Here is a 22,345-nt window from a genome sequence, read left to right on the forward strand (position 1 = left end):
TAAAATTTAATCCCAAGGTATTTTATGAAAAACAAGTACTAGTACTATGTGACACTACTAAAGAAATTAAAGAACTAGGTAAGTGAAGATGTAATCATATTGATAAGAGTCAGTGTTATATCAGTTCTGCAGATTGATCCAATGACCACACCATAGGTTGAGTAAAAGAAGACAATAGATTCCCATCCCAATACACCAACCTAATCAAGGGAATCACAAGTTAATTCTAAACTTTAAAGCAAAAGGCATAGAGCAGTTAAATCTTGAAAAAAATAAACTATTTTGCTGGACTTATACAGCCTTCTTTAAAGGCTTAGCCTAATTATCAGGTTTAAGACAGTGTATCACAGGCATGAGAATAAGAAAAGAGAAGCAAGTCACAGGCACTCTGAGAGAGAAAGAAGGCAAAACACTTGGGTTTTCATATTTGCTGTTTCATTTTCAAGAATCAGATCAAACTCTTATGATGCTTGAGAGTTGATTAGCATTGGAAGGCAATATCTTCAGAAGACACCTACCTGAAGGACTTTAATTGTATCTTTAAAAAGAGAAAAAAAAAAAAACCAAAGTGATTTCCAATTTTATTAAAGTACAGAGTTAACAAGTTTTGAGTTTTCTACATAAGAAAAGACTGGTCAAGTTTCAATGCTTTATAGAAAAATTAGCATTCAAAAACAAATATAAATCCATAGTTGCCTTCGTGACTAAAGGGGGAAAAATAACTATTTTTCAAAGTTACCAAAAACTCTAAATATATCCAAGACTATTATAAATTTCAAACAGTAGATTTACATTTTCAAATTCTTATATAGCAAAACTTAACCACAAAATTTGGCTATAGCTAATGATTTCAGAAAAGTTTAAAAAATTAACAAAGTTATGACTATAGAACTTTTATAGTTTTTTTTTTTTGCAAAGTAAAAAACCTTAAATCTTTAATAAAGGACAACAAAACAATCCTCTTAAATTTCTTATAAATAGCTCTCAAGACATATATTACACCACAGCTGAAGCTTTCTTTACCTGAGAGACTCTCCCAGGAACCCATACCCTAAAAGGATTACCTTAAAAAAAACCTCTTCCATCATTTTACTCACAAATATGATTGAACTCCTGACAAAATGGATTTGGGCATCTGTATGCTTAATATGTCTTTCCATGATTAAGTTTTTTTCTGAAAGGGTTTTGTTTTAAAAGTAAAACAAAACAAAAACAACTCTTTGGTAAAAAAGTCCAATACTTCTCCCTTTCAAAATGATGCCTCTGCAGATGATTTACTAAGGAAAAAGAGAAAGATCTTTAGAATGTTAGTTCTAAAGACCTGTGTAAACAGCTCTCCAGTCCTGTTGAGGGAGGTCCCATCTCTGCCAGAAATGCAATGCTAGATTTAAAATGTCTGAGGCTTTACAAATCGATTAAAGATGGCAGGAAACAGGGTGGCCTTAAGATCAAAGTCCTAGGGAGTTAGTTCAATTAGCAAATTATGGAAATCATCCTACAGAGAATTCCAGAATCCCATGAGCCAAGTGGCTACTGATTGCACTGTCCCTGATGAAGGATGGTCCAGTGTTCTTCCAGATGTGCAGGGTCTCAGTCCCTGGTCACACCCTTAGTTGTAGGTTAATTCCTATTTCATTTCCAAGAGGAACGGCACACATCAAAAAGAAAATGCCATCTTGAAAGGCAATAAGGAGAGAAAAAAAGACTCAAGCAGGTCCTCGAATTCCCTTGTAGGATAAAACATGAAGCACCAATGGTGGTAAACTTCTGGCTAAAATTAAATAAGCACATATTCTTAAAAAGGTAGAGGGTAACAATTTGGGGAGAAATTAGCACTACATGGATTAATTCATAATTAAGCATTTTCTGAGGAACTGGAAATAAGCAATGTCGTGTGGGCACCTCCAGGCTGACCACTCCTGATGGGCACCAGAACCCTAAAGCTCCAGCAACCTCACCCTCTGAACAGTTCACATGCACACTGACTGTTACTCTACAAAAGAGCTCCACATATGGGTGGCAAACAATTCCTTCAAGCCATTCCCCAGAAACTGTGAGGACAAAACCAAAACGAACTAACCAGTATTATAAAAACAATAACCAAAGAAGGGTTTTTGAAGTCTGTGGTCTTCCATCAGCTGGCATGTCTAGGTATAGAGGAATGCTCCCAGAAGGGTCTGTCCCCTCGCTGAGAGTGCTGTCATTCGTGAAAATAAGAGGGAAGGAGTTTCCGCATTGGATGAACAGCACAAAGGGAATGGATGTACAATTTAAAAAAATCTTCAGCTTTCATCGCTAAAGGACTCTCTGACTAACGGTTTCTAGGAATGCGCCTTTGGAATGCATTTTTTAAATCTTGTACAAAAAGGGTAGGAAGCAAAAATCTATTATTTTAAAAAGGTTATCAGTGACTATATCAAACGAACACCATCGTAACAGTAACTCAAAACAAATGGCACAATTGTTCCAGTTTCTGAAACCATAATAGCACAAAAATGTAGTTCTTTGAACGCATGAATGTTGACTCATCACCTGAGTATTATTTATTATAATTAATAATCATTAAAGTCAACTTCTTATTGATATACCCTCTGTTCTCAACAGTATACCCACATTGCTCTCCTTCATTTAGATAAACTTGCCTAAAACTCAGTTAAGAAGAAAAATCAGGGTGACTAGAACTCTTCCTCTTCTATCAGGAACCCAAACTCCAGAAAGAAACTTAAGGCCACACACCAAGTCTTAGGTAGCTGGAAATTATGGGCTGTGTAGAAAAGGATACCCCACGCCTGTCACCAGCACCACCTGGGTCCCTTGTGTTTTCCTGACGTGTGTGTGTGTGTGTGTGTGTGTGTGTGTGTGTGTGTGTGTGTGGTCAACAAAGGTTAACCAGGAAATACAGGGTCTTGTCAGCTTGACCTGGACCTGCTGTCAGGGGCAGTTCTTAAATCACGCAGCTGGCTGCCAGACCAAGCTGGATGCCAACAGGAAGACAACATAATGAAGCTAATTACTGACCCCACCATGGCTCTTGATTTGCCAGCCAGCGTTGGCTTACCTAGAGTCCCCTCATTGCATCAACCTCTGCCGGGGAGCTGCTACCCTCACAACCCCATTCCCAAAACCTGCCGTGACCCACAGAATTCCTGCTTGCACTGGATCAAGCAAAGACTGTTCTTGGTGGCTATAAATGTATGGCTAGATGATCTTTAAGCTGTAGAACTCAGTTTCTGATCTTAAAAAGGAATTTGATAATGTTTATAAACAAGATTCTTGGACATACAAATAATGAGCGCCTTTTAAAACGGAAGCACAAACACTGTAAATAAGGCAGTTCCTAGAGGAAGTCATTCATTCTGTTTTCTGAGAAGAGCAAAGCAGCAGAAATGAATAATTAGGAACACCAGCATTTTGGCACACAGGAGCCCAGCTTAGGTGGCATCCAATTCTGCCCACCCCATACAGCAGGGCACAGAAAGTGCAGGCCAAGTCTCCTTCTTACACCCCCTCTTGAGGATTGTGAGCAGATTCTTTCCAGCCTGCATGAAATACTAACAGGGGTGTCCCCACATGTCTCTACTGGAGTCTTTAGTGGACTATCCACTGAGTAAACTCTTCCCTGATGGAAAACATCAACACTGAAATGGACATCTTAAACAATTGCCTAGGGAGTATTACTTTACAAATACGTATTTTGGAAATTCCATGGATGTTATGGCTTAATTCATTACCTTTACCCATACACCTTCTCTTCTAGGTACATCTGGTAACTTCCACAACTTGTATAACAGACCTTGCTTGGTTGGCCCTATATGAAATACTATGTGGAAGCCTCACCTCAAATATACTTCCCCCCCAAAACCCCGTAATGGATGTTTGTAGTGTAGACACATGTTTGTAGTGTAGTTTGTAGTGTAGTCACATTATACATCTGGAAAACAAAAGCCCTTTTGCTTGTAGAACTTCACAATAGTGGAAGAGAAACCGGAGGCTAGCCTTCGACAATGGAACAGGGGGACAGGCAAGCTTCAGTCAAATATCATTAACAGCACAAACAAGAACAATAGCCCTCTAGGTTTAGGCAAAGAAAACAACATGGATATTGTGCTATCATTACATGAATTACACCACAAATAACAAGTCACAATTACGGCAATAACTCAGATCAGGTAGTGTTAATATGTGGGGGACCACACAGGTAGTGATGGCAAATTGTGCTTTTTCACATTATAACAAAGATGCAGAACCCAGAAAAGACAAGGGGACCTCTGAGAGAACCCATAGAAGCCTCTGATTCCAGCATCACAACTTCAAAGGGAAATAGCACAAGGGTGGAGTTAAAAGCATTTGCTTCCTCTTGTACCCTATAAACACCAGGGGGCTGCAAGCAAGTCCTGCAGGCTGAGTGCTGTCTACAGACTAGACCTGCTGGATCTAGGCTCCAGGCTGAGGCATATGAGGAGGGTCTGCATTCTGTCAGGGGTCAAGGGTTCAAGACATAGGTGTGTTTTTCTGTTCCAAGAATAAGAATGACAGGCCACCCAGGTAAGTTTTTATATTTGTGATAAGATGTTTTGCCCCAAACTCTTGTTTTGGTAAGATCATACTAGCCTAACTATAATCCCAGTTCTTCAGGGGTAAGACACATACAAAATATATTATCTATCACTCATGGTTACTTTGGTTGAAAATTTCAGTTCTTCTGGGACAAACTGGTAATCTCTTTTCAAATTTCAGAATTAAAAAGCTAACTAGATCTGTTTCTCAGAACTTCTTCACATTACCCAAGCCAGCCAGGGGATGCCAGCTTTTGGAAAAGTGCCAGTCACTGCCCAGGCCCCTGGGCACTTGTTCCAAAGATGTCCCTTCTAGCCTGTAGGCCTGCTGATCTAAGGGGATGGCTCCCATCCTCACACGGAGAACTGCCGAGAGGGACAGCAGAGGGGAGCCAGCAGAGTCCACAGGTATAACAGCACGCACACCCAGCAGGAGACCATCTTGATCCAGAAGATGGACCAGCTCCCGCTGAAGAAGGTTTCAATGTTGGCACTTTCATAGCTGTGGAAACAAGAGGTCCAGCTGTGGTCAGAGCAGGAAGAGAGCAGGTGGGGAGAAGTTCTCTTCCACTAAGAGAATGTGTCTCCCTGCTTTCACCCCTTCCAGCCTTTCATTTTTTTTCTTAGCAATTCAATTCAGATATAATCTACACCTATTTAAAGTATGCAATTCAAGGCTTGTAATGTGTTTATAAATGTTTGATTAATGCCCATAATCCTTAAAACACTCTCATCACCCCCAAAAGAAATTCTATACCCTTTAGTTGCTCTCCCCCACTCTCCTGCCACCGCTACCCCCCATCCCCAATAGCATTTACTAATTTTTCTGTCTCTGGATTTGGCTATTTCATATAAATGGATCATGTGGCCTCTTGTGACTTTTTCCACTTAGCATGTTTTTTGATGGTTTATCTGTGTTAGAGTATCAGCATTTCATCTGTTTTTATTGGAATATTCCATTGTTTAGGTATAAAGCACTTTTATAGTAATGGACATTTGTGTTGGGAGCCTGCTGCCAACTGTATAGAGAGCTTACTCTGTATAGAGAGTTTCAGGACATTAGAAGTTCTGCAAATAAAACTTCTTCCCAGAATTGACTCCTATTCTCTGAGGATGTGCTGGCTTCTGCACATGTTCCCTACTAACCAGAAAAACTTGTTTTCAGCAGTCACTTATTAATCTGTATAAGCAAAAACACAATGCGTGCTATTTTGTTGTTCCTTTGTTCATATCTTCAATAAAAGCTTGGGCTGGGAGAGTGAAAGGCAGAGCTGCTCTCGATGGCACTCTCCCTAGCCTCCCCCCATTGCAAATTCATTTAGACTCCAAGTCTTCATTAATGGCAGAGAACTTCATTGGCTGTCCTGTCTGCAGCACATTTGGGCTGTTTTACTTTTTGGTTATTGCATATTAGGCTGCTGTGAGCATCTATGTACAAGTTTTTGGATATATGTTGCTGCTGCATTTTTCTCCTGGGTATATACTTAGGAGTGGAATTACTGGAGCACATTATATCTCTATATTTTACATTTTGAAGCACTTCCCCACTTCTTCCCAAAGTGGTTGTACCATTTTACAATCCTGCCAGAACTGGAAGAGGGTTCCAATATCTCTTAATCTTCAGTAACATTTATATGACCTCTCTCTCTTTTTTTTTTTTTTTTTTAAATTCTAGTTCCCTCCATCCTTTCTGAAGTACCCAAGTCAAGGCATTCTAGGAAATCTCAAAGTGTGTTTCACTGAGAAGCTTTAGAAGCTATTTCCCGTCTTCTCCTCAGGATATTCAGGAAGAATCGCCTTCCTGGATCACTCTAAAACCACTGCCTGCCATCCTCAACCCCACTGCGCACTCTTCAGTGCCCTTCCTCATGTAGTGACAGGGGAAGTTAGGTCCATCATGTATTGTGAAATTAAAAAAAAAACTCAAGGGGGAAAACATGTAAGATCATATTTACATTTAAAAAAAATTTCAGAGGCTTAATACATAGAAAATGAATGCAAGGATATATGCCATATACTGTTAGCGTGGTCGGGGGGTGGGGTAATGTTACTCTTCATATTTCCACATTAGGTTTTTTTTACTATTCTGTTTGTTTTGTTTGTTTGTTTGTTTTTGTTTTTTTTTTTAAAGATTTATTTATTTATACAAGCACTGGGTACAGTCAGAAGCACGGGAGGGTGAGAGAATTCACCAGAGCCAGAGCGGGGAGCAGAGCAGGCAGAAGGACCGAAGTACACTGCTGAGGGGAGCAGCGGGCGGCAGGAGAGGTCTGCGCGCCATGTGGACCCTCCTCCGGTGGCCGGGGAGCAGCCGGGGATCGAACCGGTGCTGCAGAGGCTGCGGGCAGCTTCACAACCCAGCACTCAACCGCTGAGCCACAGGGGAGGCCCTAGGTTTTTTTTAATGTTAACTTTTATGTTGAAAATATTTTTTGAAAGGAGAAAAAGAAACAACATACAAAAAAAGGGATTTTTTCCTTTCTTAAAAGCAGTTCATTACATAAAAATGCTAAGATTTCCTTCATTACCATTTCTGTTCTTTTCAAATCTGCCTTAGAGTTAACCTTCCATTTTCTTAAAGTTGCAGTGGGCATCACCAATTCCCAGGGTTAAATGCAAGCCACAGACTACTAAGAACTCAGAAATTTTTCTGTAAAGGTTGTGAGGAAAGCAGGAGGTGGAGAAAGTCCAGTCAACTCCAGGAGTTTAGATCTGTGTCTCAACACTTTAGAGAACAGTACATGATTTTTCTAATGTCAAAGAAAACGGGAGACTCACTTGAACCAGTTGGTGACAGTCATCATCACATAGAGAGAAGCCAACAAGAACACAAAGTGGAAATAGGAGTAGCTGTAGACGGTGCCTTTCTTCTCGTCATAAATGATTCGTGGGCCCTCTTTCACATTCTGCTGCTCTTCGGTGTCTATGAACCACAAAACCAGTGCAGGCTCAGTGGGTAAGCAACACATATGCTTTTCACAAAGTCACACTCACTGATTTCAATGCCCGGGTTATTGAGTGGAAAAGATGTCCAAGCCATTTATAACCTCAGGCAATTTTCATCTATGTCATAAGCAAAAACCTCCCACCTTACCCCAAAACCTTCCTTAACAGGATGAATTACGTAACATCACATTAATTTGAACAGAGCAGAGAAAGAGAGGCCTTAAAAAAAAATAATTTCTAAGCACAGAAGAAAATGAGAGGGAGTAGCCCAAGAGTTCTCAAGTCACTGTTTCCCCAATCTGAGAAGAAAAGTTGAAAGAAAGAAACAGTCCAACAATGAGGTGTCAGGATCTCTTGGTATTATCCAGAGGAATTTTCATTCCTTTAAAACATGTACCTTCTGCTTTCCTAAATCTCACTGTGTAATTTAACTTAAATATGAGCCAAAATCTAGACTTATTGTCACCTGCCAGAAAAATCAACAAAAAGCCCAGCTATCTTTCAGGAAGAATATGAAAAGTATATAAACAGTTAACCAGCTTTGGAATAAAAATTTCCCCACATGATTCATGTTATTTGTGTCTGAATCCCAAATGCATGCAGATCAGTGCGCTCCAGGTCTGCAGGGCCCCAGAGACAGACAGAAGAAAAGTTGTCCACTTACCTTCTCCATCAGGGCCGAAACAAAAACAACACCGAGCTTTCTGGGAAGCAAAACCAACAAAGTCAAGGGTCTGCTTTCTGCTTTTCTCTCTCCACATTAGTAAAGCACTAAAGGCCACTTATGTGTCAACCCTCCCTGTCTGAACTGCATCCCAGGCCCTGAATTGCACACTTCATCCTTTCAGAAGGTTTGACTCAGCATCATTTCATCCCGATACCCTGGGGACAGGTGACCAGAAAGAAAGTGGACACGGAGTTGAGCCATCCAGAGCCCCTTCAAAGGCACGTGTACACACTGTGCTCTTGGCTACTGTGGGCAAGTGCTGCGAGCAGAGTCTCTAGACAGCAGCTCCTTGGCGTGGTCCCAGTGGCAGAGAGCCTACCTGCCCTGGAACAAGCCCTTCCTGGCAGTCCACAGGATTCACTGTTCCAGGCCCAGCCACTGACACCCTGGGGACAGCTCTGATGGGTCATACTGATCTGGAGTACCATGGGGATAGCAGGGGATTTGTCCAGCTTGCATGACCCTTGACTTGACCCTCTGCCCAGTTCTGCCTCCATCCCTGTCCTTTCTTCCATATATATTGATCTCTGCACATCAAACTCTGCCTCAGCATCTGCTTCTAGAGAATCTGACTGAAACACAAAGTGAACAAGACAAGCTCTTCGCCCTGCTCTACTCACTGCCTCATTCAATTATCTCCAATCTCTGCAGCTGGGATTATTATCCTGTTTATAGTTGAGGAAACTGAGGTCAAACAGGTTAATTAACTGAACCAAAATTATACAACAGCTTCGTGCCACAGCTGGGACACGAAGGGAGGAATGAAACTCCAAGGTCCACAATTCACAAGATTCTAAGAGGGGCCTCCCTGGTGGTGCAAGGGGTTAATTTTCAGCACTATGAAGCTATGGGCAGCCACTGTAGCATGAGTTGGATCCCCAGCCAGGGAGCTACCCACATGGCACAGCAGACCTCTCTTGTCTCGCCCGCTGCTCCCCTAGCAGTATATTTTGGTCCTTCTGCCTGTTCTGTTCCCCACTCTATCTCTGGTGAATCCTCTCATACCTCTATACCCCAGCTCTTGTATGCATAAATAAATCAATCTTTATTTTTTTAAAGATTGATTTATTTATGCACACAAGAACTGGGGTATAAGCCAGAGGTACGGGGGCAGGGAGAGGATTCACCAGAGACAGAGTGGGGAGCAGAACAGGCTACTACTAAAATATATTGCTGAGGGGAGCAGCAAGTGAGACAGGTGAGGTCTGCTACTCCCTGTGGGTTACCACCCTGGCCGGAGATCAAACTCATGCCACAGTGGCTGGTGATAGGTGAGATTTTAACCCCAGCACCAGCAGGGAAGCCCAATAAATAAATCTTAAAAAAAAAAAAAAAAAAGATTCTAAGGGGGCGTGGTGGAGTTGAAAGACTCAGAAACAACAAAGGTAAGGGATATGGACATGGGTGCCGAGGACAGGTGCTTCCCTTGGAAGAGTCTTTGGTGTCTCAAATTGTGTTTCTTATTTACTCAAAACGATAAACTTAATTTTAAAAACTCAGCTTATGAAAAATCAGTCTAGAAGGCCTCTGGTAAACAGAATAAGACACATTACATGTACCAAGACAATCTGGGAAATGCTGGGCCCTGGAGGCTTTGTCCCATTTATCCACTTCAAGGCCAAGGTCTCGTTTCCCTCCTGTATGGCAAGGAAACTGGTAAGAGAAGGATTAGCCTCGACAGAATCTTGGATCAAGTGACAGGTTCAGTGGGCCCAAGACATGGTATGCTGAGGAGTCTTCTTTCTTTTAAAGCTTAAGTTACTATAAGAAACAAGTCTCTCTTTCAAGGTGTATCCTGTGAAACATGATGCAACGAGAGCAGACTGACTTCCACTCCACATGCTCCCCAGTTCAGGAGGAAACACTGGGGCCATGGAATAAGGAAGAAAAACATCCTCTCTTAAGTCTAACTGAGAAACTTGCTGTTCTTTTGAGCTTTCACTGGGTACACAATAGGGATATTGAAACCATAACCATCCATCCTCAGCAGGTGGTCCCCTAGTCAGTGATGCGAACAAAGGCCTGCCTTCTAGAGACCATTCTCTTCTTTATAATAGGCAGTAACCTATTCAAACTTAGCACAGTTTTCTCTTTTTTAAGTGACAGAAAGACCTGGTGAGTGGTGCTGGCAGACTGACAAGCCTTCATAATTATTCCCTATCTCCAGGTCAGGTGCAGGAAAGACCATCCCCAGAGGCCCAGCTGCAGAGTGAAGTGCCTGTATCTGGACAGACACCAGGGCTCTTCCATCAAGTGAGAGCCAGTAGAATGCAGCAGGGGCCGAATGCCAGGCAGGGTCAGCAGCAGGGCCCGGACACAGTGGCTGAACTCTTGGGCAGCAGTGGCTGGGAACAGACTCTGGAGACAGAATGCAGCTTAACTGCCAGCAAATTGAAATCTGCAGGATTTAAGTGACTTAACTTTTACAGAGAATCCCTCTGTAAAATGGAGTTCAAACTCTCACTGGGGTTTTATGAGGATTAAATGAAATCACATGGAGAGCTTAGAACAGTGCCTGGCACATGGCAAGAGCTGTAAGGCTTAGCCACCACTGGAAGTGCCTTCGTCTGATTAGACCTTCTTTGACCTCGGTGGACATTCTATGGAGGACGCTGCACCAGTAAGAAAATAACAAACATTCTGCAGGTGTATAGGCAACTGCTAACCACAGCGATTCTCTGGGCACCTAGAGTTCACCATTCCTTTCCCAATGAAACAGCCACCTGAGGGAACTGATGCAGTAAGTAGGCTCAAGTATAGACAGAGCAGAGGCTTATCTCACTCTTCCTTGCCTATCTCTTCTCCTTCAGAACAGCCATTATATAACCCCATGGTCGTGCTATGTCCGGAGGGCACAGATAGGTATGTAAGATGAAGGAATGGACTAGAAGCTTAAAAAGGAACCATACATGCCCCGGTATAACAGGAAAAGAGCAGGGGGGCAGCGTGACAAAGCCACCCAGGCCTCTGGCGGGAGGTGGGCAGCAGGATGCCATTCTGGGGGCCAATTCTGTTAGAGGAAAATCAAGAATCAATTGATTACTTTTAAACCCATGGAATACACAGGACATTTCCCTTTCTGTGCGAAAATCTCATCCTTCTGTCCCAAGAAGAAAAATGGGACTAAAAAAGATGCAAATAAACAAAAATTCTTCCTGAAAAAAGGGCCTTCTGAGCTGAGGCAGAACAAGAAGAGGATATGAACTTACCTCCACGTCAGTAGCTGCATAGCGCCCCTGCAGAGCATCAGAACTTGATCTTGTTGTTGATGTGAGACTAAAAAACAAAGGAAAAGGTCAGCAGGGCATATTAATGTGGTATGTCACATCCCAGGAAGGGGAGAGTTCCCTGGACAACGCCACAGCCAGAGGCTCTGTGTAACCAACAATTCTGACACTGTAAGTAAACTAGCTTATATTCCAAATTTGGCCAACCAGTTATTCTACAGTTGATGCCCAAATTGAGTAGGTTATGCAGATCATTTATTTGCAAAGACTGAAGGTAAGGAAATAAGTTGCCTATCGCCCATTGTCCTTGTTTTCACTTCTCCTCCCTCAAATGCCAAAATAATTTTCTGATTGAACTTTTATTGTTGACTAGTCTCACTTAGAAGGTAATGAAAGAGGGCCTCCCGGGTGGCGCAACGGTTGAGCACTGGGTTGCAAAGCTCCCCGCGGCCTCTGCAGCGCCGGTTCGATCCCCGGCTGCTCCCCAACCACCGGAGGAGGGTCCCACATGGCGCACAGACCTCTCCTGCCGCCAGCTGCTCCCCTCAGCAGTGTACTTCAGTCCTTCTGCCTATTCTGCTCCCCGCTCTGGCTCTGGTGAATTCTCTCACCCTCCCGCGCTTCTGACTGTACCCAGTGCATGTATAAACAAACAAATAAAAATAAACAAATAAAAATACATGCCTCTTTAAAAAAAAAAAAAAGAAGGTAATGAAAGCAATGAAGAATCCAGAGCCCCAGTAAAAAGCAAGGGTACAGATAGCAAAAGGCAATTATTTCTGCCTGTAGCAGGACAAGGGTTTCTGTTTGGAAATTCAACACAGAAGAGGTGTCAGTGTAAGCTGCCACTTTCCCCAGACCTAAAGAGGTAAAATGCTACAAGATTTGGTTTAGGGAAGTAAAAATGGTATTTATCTTTCCTGGGGGGGAAAGAAAAAGGTGCATTTTAAGGGAAGATAAATACATACAATACTTAGGGTTCCAGCTAACTCCAAATTTTTTTTAGCAAATACTGACTGGAAGATTGCCACATGCTGAAAGCACTCGGACTCAGCAGAAGACACTAGTCCTACCCGAGTGCATCTTCAGTGCTGGCCTGGAGTGGGCGGCATGCTGGGGAGGGGAGAGGCAGAAATGAATACTTGCTTCAACCAGAAAAACCACCTGAGATAACAGCCCCTCTGCTCACTCTTCTCCCCTTTCCCAAGCACAGAAGAGATCAATGAGATGCAAATAAACAATAAAAAGCCTTCCTCACAGAAAGCTCCTCTGGGAGCCAAGCACATTGCCTCTTTTGTGGGCCAGTCAAACCTAACAACATCACTCTCATTTCTGCTTGGAACAGGAGGGTGCTTGCTCCTCCTCGGGCCACTCAGCTTCCACTTCCAGGCTTTGAGCCTGGTCTGAGGAATAGCAGAAACATTTCCCAATGACTGTGCACCCAAGTAATACACACTTTGTTTCTGTATTTAACAGTGTGTTACATCTTGTACACATGAATCATGACCTAATACAGTATATAGGTTCCATACTGGAGAATGCAACTTTTAATTTTGGTTAAAGAACCATATTGCACTTTACCAATTCTTTGGAATAAAAATGATTTCAGAAAAACAAAAATTGATTCTGGCACCTTTACCACTTCACTCCCATCATTGAAGAACAGTAGCCAGGGAAGTTTTTGTTCTTATTTCTAGAAATAACTATATTCAGTTCATCATTTGTGAAGTGTGATTTCTCAAGTAGATGCTACCAGAAAATAAGGTTTATATTCAGGTCATAGTCTTTTTTTTTTTTTTTTTTTTTTTTTAAGATTTATTTATTTATTTATACAAGCACTGGGTATAGTGAGAAGCGCGGGAGGGTGAGAGAATTCACCAGAGCCAGAGCGGGGAACAGAACATGCAGACTGACGAAATACACTGCTGAGGGGAGCAGCGGGCAGCAGGAGAGGTCTGCACACCATGTGGGACCCTCGCCAGCGGCCGGGGATCGAACCAGCGCTGCAGAGGCTGCAGGCGGCTTCACAGTCCAGCACTCAATTGCTGCGCCACCAGGGAGGCCCTCAGGTCATAGTCTTTACCCCCAAAAACACTCTTCTTGAAATTACTAAAAAATATTGTTTTTACTAGCACTCTAAAGCCTAGAAGGTCTTATTTTCTGCAGTCTGGCCATTACTAAGACTATCTGTTTATTCAGTGCAAGACAAACTGCTTCAGGGCTAACTAGTGACTTTAAGCCAGTACTTCCTGTGGGTGAAAGGAGACTGACAGCATTTGATTGAAACAAAGCTTCACCACCACCCATGCATAATGCAGCGCAGTATGTTTACTATCTCTGCTCCTCACCTCAAGCCAATATGTCTGGCAATTGCGACAATCAAAAAAATGTCTCCCCCGCCCCCTTTCAGGAAGCACAGTCATACCCAGAACCTCTTCCATATTGGCAGAATGATTTAGAAAGCAGGGAGCCCTCTGTACTTGCTTCAGATGTTTCTGGAGCTGTGAGACTCTCCTAGGTTGCAGAAAATCTCAATTCTGCCCCCCTGCAAATGTGCAGGGTAGGTCCTGAGAGATGGCATACTATCCCCACTTTCATGTGATAAAGCTCAGTGATATTCCCACTGTGTTATATAATTGGTGACTCCTAACTCCCTAAGGAGACCAGAGGCTGGGAACTGGGAGGAGACCATAACGCGCCCCATGATGCATAGTCAGGAAGATTTCAGATGGTAGGTTAAGGAGCAGCAGGATTCCCAAAATAAAGATACAAACTACACCCTCTACCCTTTTTTCTTAAATAAAAGTAATAGGCCCCAAACACGCTCAAATAGATACCTCTCCCTGATTTGTCAGTGTTACTCAGTTTAAGCCAATCTTCTCTACAGTGCCATTTTACCAACCCTGTACTTATGTCAATAAGGTTTGCCATATTGTTGTGACTGTCCAACATTGTCCAACATCAGGACATTAAATATTCTTCATTTTCCCAATTTTGTATTTACCTTCCTAAACAGCTTAAACTTCAACTATTATTTTCTCTCTTAAATGCCTCTTAAGGGTTCTCCCTGGTGGCACAAAGGGTAGTCTCAGCACTATCAAGCTATTGGCAGCCACTGCACTACTAGTTCGATCTCCAGCCAGAGAGCCAACCCACATGGCACAACATACCTCTCCCATCTCACCCGCTGCTCCCCTTAGTAGTTTATTTCAGTCAATCCACCTATTCTGCTCCCCACTCTGTCTCTGGTGAATCCTCTCACCACCACCCCCCAATACCTCTGGCCTACACCCCAGCTCCCCAGCTCTTTTATGCATAAATAAAATATTTTTTAAAAATTCCTCCTAATAATATAATTAGACAAGTCATCCAGCTTATCCTTTTTCAAAAAAGATTTATGTATGTATGTATGTATGTATGTATGTATGTATGCATGCCTAGAGGAACTGGGGTGTAGGCCATAGGTGCAGGGAATGAGAGGATTCACCAGAGACAGAGCGGGGAGCTGAACAGTCAGATCTACTGAAGTACACTGCTGAGGGGAGCAGCAGGTGAGACAGAAGAGGTCTGCTGCACCATATGAGGATTAGCTCCCTGGTTGGGGACTGAACTCAGGCCACAGAGGTGATAGTGGATAGTAATGAGACTTAACCACTATGCCACCAGGGAGGCCCCCCAGATTTCCCTTCTGCCTCAGTGAAGAGCAGGCCTCAGTCCAAGCCATGCCAGGGAGGAAGAAAAAAACAATTATGAACCTGTCTCTCTAAACAATCAGCAAAGGAGACTCAAGTTTCCTGAAACGGGTCAGAGCAAAAGAAATAAGCACCGTGCCTCAGTTTCCTTTTATGTACAATGTGGAAATTGAACTTGATCAACTCCAGGATCCTGTCCAGTCTGACAGTTTGAACTTGAAGTCAATAGAATAACAATATCAACAAAATCCAGACACCCAAGGAGGAAATGGAGGAAAAGTGTAGGGGAGGGGAAGTAATCACAGCAAGATTCCAGGCCTAAGAAAGTGTGGGAGATAAGAATGTGACATCATGAAACTCCTGCGTGGGGCCCCCAAGTTGTGTGTGACACTTCACAGTAACAGTGCTGGGTGCAGAAGGTGCTTCTGGAGAAGCCTTAGTGGGAGAGCTGGAGAGGAAGGTGCGAGAGTGGATTTTGTCAGGGCCCTTTTTCCCAGTTGAGACAGCAAAGAGTAAAACATAATCACAGTGAGTGCTCAGAAGCAGGACTCAAGACAGAGAACCAGAAACTGAGGATGGGGTCATCACGACAGCTCCCAAAGTGTGAGTTTTCTGTGACCTTACCAAAAAAGTCAGCTACAGGCAATCTCAGACTTTCATTGAAAATAGGCAACTTCAAAAAAAAAGAAAGGAAAAAATGGGCAACTTCTTCTCTTAACATACACACCAAGTCTTTCAACTTCTTAACATTTTTTTTTTTTAAGATTTATTTATTCATGCATATGAGAACAGGTACAGGACAGATGTGCAGGAGGGTGAGAGGATTTGCCAGAGACAGAGCAAGGAGCAGAACAGGCAGACTGACTGAAATACATTGCTGAAGGGAGCAGCAGGAGAGACAGGAGAAGTCTGACGCACCATGTGGGTATCTCCCCGGCCGGCCAGGATCAAACTCGTGCTACATAGGCTGCGCGCAAATGCACTCAACGGCCTGCGCCACCAGGGAAGTTCAGCTTCTTAAAATTTCTATTGGGAATTCTAGACAGTCCAGCAACTGTATTCATCTTACAGCTCTATCCAGTCTCTTTTTGTGTTATCTTACAAACTTTCATTTTTCAGTGCATGGGAGGAAAATGTAAACTCTCAGTAGTCAAAATGGGAAAATTCTTAATTGGGTCACCTCCAGCTTCTAGCAGTGTTCCCCTTTCACAAGGCTCTGCTTGGTCTGAACTCACTTCTCTATAAGCTCCAAGCTTGTCCATTTATCAAGTTCTCAGAGCCAACCCCTCCCGCCTTGGGTAATTACAGCAAACACTAATCACCCAGACCTTGGTGCTCTATTCCCTCCTGGGATGGAGCCACTGCCTGTCCCCAGGGAGCATGTACATGGCGTGGGTTACACAAATACCCCCAGAGTCAACTGGCTCCTCTGTCTCCACGAGGGAGGCTGATGTTTTCCATCTCCATTCCACTGGGCACTCTGTTTCTGCAGTTCAATTACGAATGCTCAGTAACTTTTGTTATTGGTTTGGACAGATTTCAAGCAGCAGCTGTCAACTTTGAAAATTGTTATCTTTGGGAAATATCAGAGCATATCACATCAACTTCCATGATGGTGCCTCTAAATACAGGGAGAGGTGATGTTTTATTTATCCTCTCTCACTCAAGGGCGACAATGAAAATCTGACAGTGAAAATTCCATGCAGCAAAGTAACACCATTAGCGGAATTCTGGCAGCACACTAAATAGAATTTTGGCCACTTTTTCTGATAATGGGCTTATAGAAATCCAAGCCCTATATTTTATATGTGGGGCAAACATTTTTTTTTTCTCAGGTGTGATTAGGTATCCAGCAACCCACAGGACATGATTTTATTCTGTTAAATATCTTCAGAGATATTCTGACAAATAACAAACAAAAGAAATGCAAGCTCACTCCAAAAAAAAAATTAAGGAAAAAACCAGAACAAAAGAAAACAATGTTATCCCTAATAGCACCACTATTCCAAATTTGGTTTATCTCCATCTGGAATTTTATGTATGTTTTATTTTATATATGGAATATTCCACACTCATAGTATAGTAACCTACTTTCTCATGATTTTTCAATGTTTTTTACATGCCATTACAGAAAAAAACTGAGAGACAAATCCTGAAATTAGTTGTGTTACTGTCATTTCTCCCCCAAAGTTCAAAAATAAAATAAGACTCAGGAAGGAAACGCTTACTCAAGAAAGAACTGACAATCAGGATTCAAAATGTGGGTTTTTCTGGAAACACATTGACTTGGGCCTGAATCCCAATCACTGTTTTGTAGATAACAGGTATTCAATGAACAAAAATGGAAATAAAACAAATTAAAGGTCAGAAAATGGAAACCCTGGTGCAATAAGATTCTATGTCCCAGACAGACTGGGAGCCCATGTTACATATCCATCAGCCTAACAACCACCTGCACAAGCAAGCATTCTGTGGCTTGTTGCATAACTCCAAACAAGTACTTTATAAAGTTCATTTCTCCAGTCTATAACGTGCCTGTGTCTGATAGTCCCTATCCAGCAATACAGGGTGTTAGAAGAAAGAAGAGAACATGCCAGCTTGTTCAGAAAGACAGATGATTTATGTAAGGCTACCACCACCAGGATTATTTACTTTCAGACAAAGGAAGATTGTAACCTCTATGATATGCTGAAATTTTTATACCCTGAAACATAACAAATAAAATGTAAAACACAAAAGGAAAACTTTGTGTTTTATTAACAATGAAATGTGAACAATTAGAAACATTTCTCTTCTTTACTTTTCTCCCTCTAGCAATCTTGGAAGCATTTTAAAGGTGGAACAGCCCCACCACAAGCCTCTGAAATACTGACTAATGCTAATCTGGTATCACCACCTTAACAGCATTGTGGGTTTTAGCATAAAAGAAGAGGGCCGCTTCCTGTCTTTCTTGGACCAAGCACAGGATGACTGTGTATGCAGTGCTTTGTACTCTTTCCATCAACAGCAGGACAAATGGTATTTCCCTTGGATTAGAAAGTTGCCTAAACATTCTTGCACATACTCTCTTCCTCACTTTGTGCTCCCTCGCCCTCCAAAAATGCTTTGGCAATTAATATTCAATCATCTTTTAAAGGGCTGACACAGCATATGTTTCTCTACCACATATAAATACAAGGAAGGCAAATGAAGGCCAAACACCTCGATTTCAAGCTGTCATATTGCCTTTTTCCCCTGAGCTATTTTCCCTCTTCCTCAGATGGCATTTGTTTTGTTGCTTCACAGCTGGGAAACTCACATAAATTCTTCTGTAGACTCTGCAGGCTTTTGAAGCCTGCAAAGATGACCTCAAGTAACTCCTAAGACTTACCATGAATATAGGATGCACCCAAACAAGACAGCGGTTCCCAGTCCAGTAACTAAGTTTTTATCTCTGTACAGGTCCTGACCGAAGTCAGGCACACAGATGGTAATGTTCTTCCCATGTTCATCTAGAACTTGAAAAGAAAAGCAATTCAGAAAAGCTTGTTGTAACTCACAGACTTTCATTCTGGGAAAATTCAGGGGGCTTAGAATAATGAAGACTTCTCATTGGAAACTTCAAAGTCTACAGTCTGACTCAACTCAGACTAGATTATTGCTTTCTCAAAGCACCCTTTCCCCACTCGGCACCCTCTTAGAAAAAGAGCGTAGATGCCAGCTTAGTGTTAAACGGTTCTTCAGCTCTAGTACCTTGAAAGAGTTGTTCTTTTGCAGTACTATTCAAACAATATTAAAAGGTAAACTTAAATGCATTTTCCAACTGATATGGCAATATCTGAGCAAAGACACTGCGCAGGTAATTGGTATGCAGACAACTGAGTACTTCCACCATGTCCATGCTCTCGGAGTGCTGAGGCTGCTCAACAAGCAAACACACACCAGCACTGCTTAGGGGTCTGGCCAAGAGGAACATCACTCTCTTCCCCTTGTTCTTGGGAGAGCTCTCCCAGAGGGGTCCGTTCCTCAACATTTTCTTTTTAAAGGAAAATATCTATCTTGCTTCTTTCTATTGATCAGGTCTGTAAATGTATATTAAAAAATCAGAGTGGATTCATAAACAGAATAGCTGATTTGAAGATAAGGTCTTTCCTTATCAATACTGTGGCAAGTATTAATTCTATTAATTCTACTATTTATTGATTCTATTATTAATTACTACTGAACACAAAAGCCTTGTGTAGGGGATGGTGTCAACATTTACATCATTTTGTTCACTGAATTTAGTGGATGTGACTGTTCAATAGTTATTGAATCATGATGTAAAGAAATGTGATGGTATTCATGTATGTGCTTTCTGAATGTTTCAAATTATAATGCATGAGCACTGCTGATACTGCAGGAAAGAATAAAATAACCTGTGCAAAGATAGGGGAAATAACAGTCTGTAACTTGGGGACAAGCTGAGGTGGTACGGATTTTAAAACATTTTTGAGAGGTTACAAAACAAGGACTTCTAAAATATTATCATCAATGGTAATTTATTTTTTATCTTTGATTTTATTTTTTTATTTTTTTTAAATAATAAATTTTATTTCTATATTCCCCATACAATTGCAACCCCCCATTCTGACCCCAATCCCTCCCCTCCAGCCCTATCTTTGATTTTAAACATCAAGCTATATGCAATTGCCAACTTTGCCCAGAACATAAAATAACAATCTAGAAACCATTTTACAAGCATGCACATTCTAAGTGTTTCAAGTTAGACTAAAATTATTACAGGTCCTGACATTTGAAACAGTAACCATAACTGTATGGTATGGTTTAGGAAATCTTTTTCTTAGACCAATGGAAAAAAATATTTTTTTAACTGACCGAAATATGAAAATTTTCTATTTAAGTAGTATCTCCTGAAATTAAAAACAAGGTTTTTAAAAAATTTTTGAGTGATACCTATCATTAAGAAGAGGAATACTGTCACCAAAAATCCCATTAAGTTAAAGCCAAAGATTAATACCTAAATAGTTATATTTTTAAGATCTTAAAAGAAGCTAAATTTAAATAAATGTAAAGTTAAGATAGCACTTCCTTAAAAAAAGTGAAATCCCGGATAGACTACACTTAGTAAGACCTACAATTATGTAACTTTTACTAAATTGTTATAAAGACAAAAGTTATACATAGTACATGTATATGCAAAAACTTACAAAATTACCATTGCATTTACTTTCTAAACTCAAAAAAAAACCCTTCTATTTTCTAGAGAAGAGAGAACATTTATTTAATTTGATTTATACAAGATCAAATTTACCCAAACATATACACTATGTGTGTGTTAATACATTTATACACACATTTTATATTATCACAAAAGTTATAGAGATAATGAAATATAAGGAGTTTGGAAATCAAAATAAGAAAATTTTGTCTTTTACTGGCAACGTTGAGCAACTTTAATGTAATAACAACTTACAGCAATAATAGAATTTTCATAGGTCTCAAATAATCATTGTTAACTACTCTACAAAATCTTTATGTAACACCTGCTACATGCCAGAAATTGCACACATGTATACAAACACACACATAGTCAACTGAATTCTTAGAAGTCACCCTATAAAAAACTGGACTCTTAATTTAGTTGTCTTGTTAAAATTCTTTATTTTAAAGAGGGGATAAGTAAATTTTGCACAAGTTACTTAAGTGGCCAAATTAGGCTGTAAACCCCGGCAGTCCAATTCCAAAGCTCATGTTTCATAAATGTCATTTAAGAGAAAAGAGTAGATTAATAATTAGTTAAAAACCAAAATGAGATAAAGCAAAACAACTGTGCTTCTTGAAAACAGAGCAGGAAATGCAGATTGGGCTTAGGAACCCACTTTTGCTTCCTACCCAGCAGGATGATTCAAAGTAGGAATTTTCACTTTCACACCCCATGAAATTGAATGAAAAGGTCTCTCTATTTTGATTTTTGGCATCCCAGATATTTAAACAATGGTGACATGTTCCTTCTTCCACAAATGAAAATACTCAGGTGTAAACACCTGAGTTGCTCCCCAACAAGGCTGGCTTACCTACTTCCACAGGTTTGCTGGAGAGAGCTGAGAAGGTGAGATAGGTGACATAGCAGCTTATGAGACCTGACTGCAGTAACCCAGAGTTTGGCTGTCCTGAAAAGTGACAAGTGACAGATTTTAAGACAGTATTTTACATTTCAACAAAAAGTACATGCAAAAAAAAAAAAAAAAAGTCTCTCACTCCCAAATGATATCTTTCTAATTTAGCTGACAACCACCCCCCCACCACAACTTCAAAGGAAAGAAGAGTTACTGAGGGGAAAGGAGCCCTACAATGCTTCTAAACTGCTATTTTAGAGATAGCCAGTCCTCTATTAACACTTCGTTTTGACAACTAGGAATGTACTTAAACATCTTTCTAGCTCCCCTGAGGTCCATCAACACTAGTTCTTAAACCACATGATCTCAGAAGAAAATTTACCATCATTATTTGTGAGACCACACATCTTAGTGGGATAAATAAGACTTACAGACTTTGCAAGGCCATCAGACAGAATATAAGGGGAGAAAGTTCTTATCTGTCAATGGACAAAAAAACCTTTGTGTGGGAGCTTGGATTACTCTGTGTCTTTGCCTTGACTCTTCTCTGCCCTTCACCCAGAGTACAAACAGAGAAAGTTTGAGACAAGGAACCTTTCAGGGCAAAAGTCCTGGTAGGAGGATACATGCATATGCTGAAAACATCAATAGATACTAGGCTTAAATCAGCTATAACCCTGAGGCCTCCCTTGATTCTCCCCCCACCCCCATCTCCCACACATTAACAAATTCCAGCAGATCTTCTTACTTCTTTGACTTTTTATCTTCCACTTGATTCTAAATAAATACTAGACTGTATTTGTTCCTTAAGGGAGTATTCTTGGTGTAGCCCCTCTAGGCTTTTCATTGTTCCAACTCACTTGGACTCTGAGTAATTTTTTCTCAACTCTCGCCATGTGCCAACATCAGAGCCAGTCCAAGCCAAAGAGGAAGGCTATGGGGGCTCAGGATTCACTGGGAGAAGGGCCTTAGGGTCCTAATACTTAAACTTAGTGGTTGTGGGGGCCTCCCCGGTGGCGCAGCGGTTGAGCGCTGGGTTGCGAAGCTGCGTGCGGCCTCTGCGGCGCCGGTTCGATCCCCGGCTGCTCCCCGGCCACCG

The 22,345-nt window shown here is 41.5% G+C and overlaps 1 protein-coding gene across 1 annotated transcript in view; it reads right to left on the reverse strand.

Moving 5' to 3' along the window:
• Positions 1-550: 550 nt before the first annotated feature.
• SERINC5 (serine incorporator 5) overlaps positions 551-22,345 on the reverse strand; it is a 104,462-nt gene continuing 82,667 nt past the window's right edge. Inside the window, exons 7-12 of the mRNA XM_037530173.2 lie at positions 21,205-21,300; positions 18,519-18,645; positions 11,439-11,505; positions 8,167-8,206; positions 7,335-7,479; positions 551-5,058 (exon numbers count right to left, since the gene is read on the reverse strand). Of these exons, the coding sequence (XP_037386070.1) occupies positions 4,911-5,058; positions 7,335-7,479; positions 8,167-8,206; positions 11,439-11,505; positions 18,519-18,645; positions 21,205-21,300 (623 nt within the window). The 3' untranslated portion in view covers positions 551-4,910. The remainder of the gene's footprint in view (positions 5,059-7,334; positions 7,480-8,166; positions 8,207-11,438; positions 11,506-18,518; positions 18,646-21,204; positions 21,301-22,345) is intronic.

Source organism: Talpa occidentalis, unplaced genomic scaffold (genome assembly GCF_014898055.3).
Source record: "Talpa occidentalis isolate TD23 unplaced genomic scaffold, MPIMG_talOcc4v2.1 talOcc4.6, whole genome shotgun sequence".
Classification (NCBI taxonomy): Eukaryota; Metazoa; Chordata; class Mammalia; order Eulipotyphla; family Talpidae; genus Talpa; species Talpa occidentalis.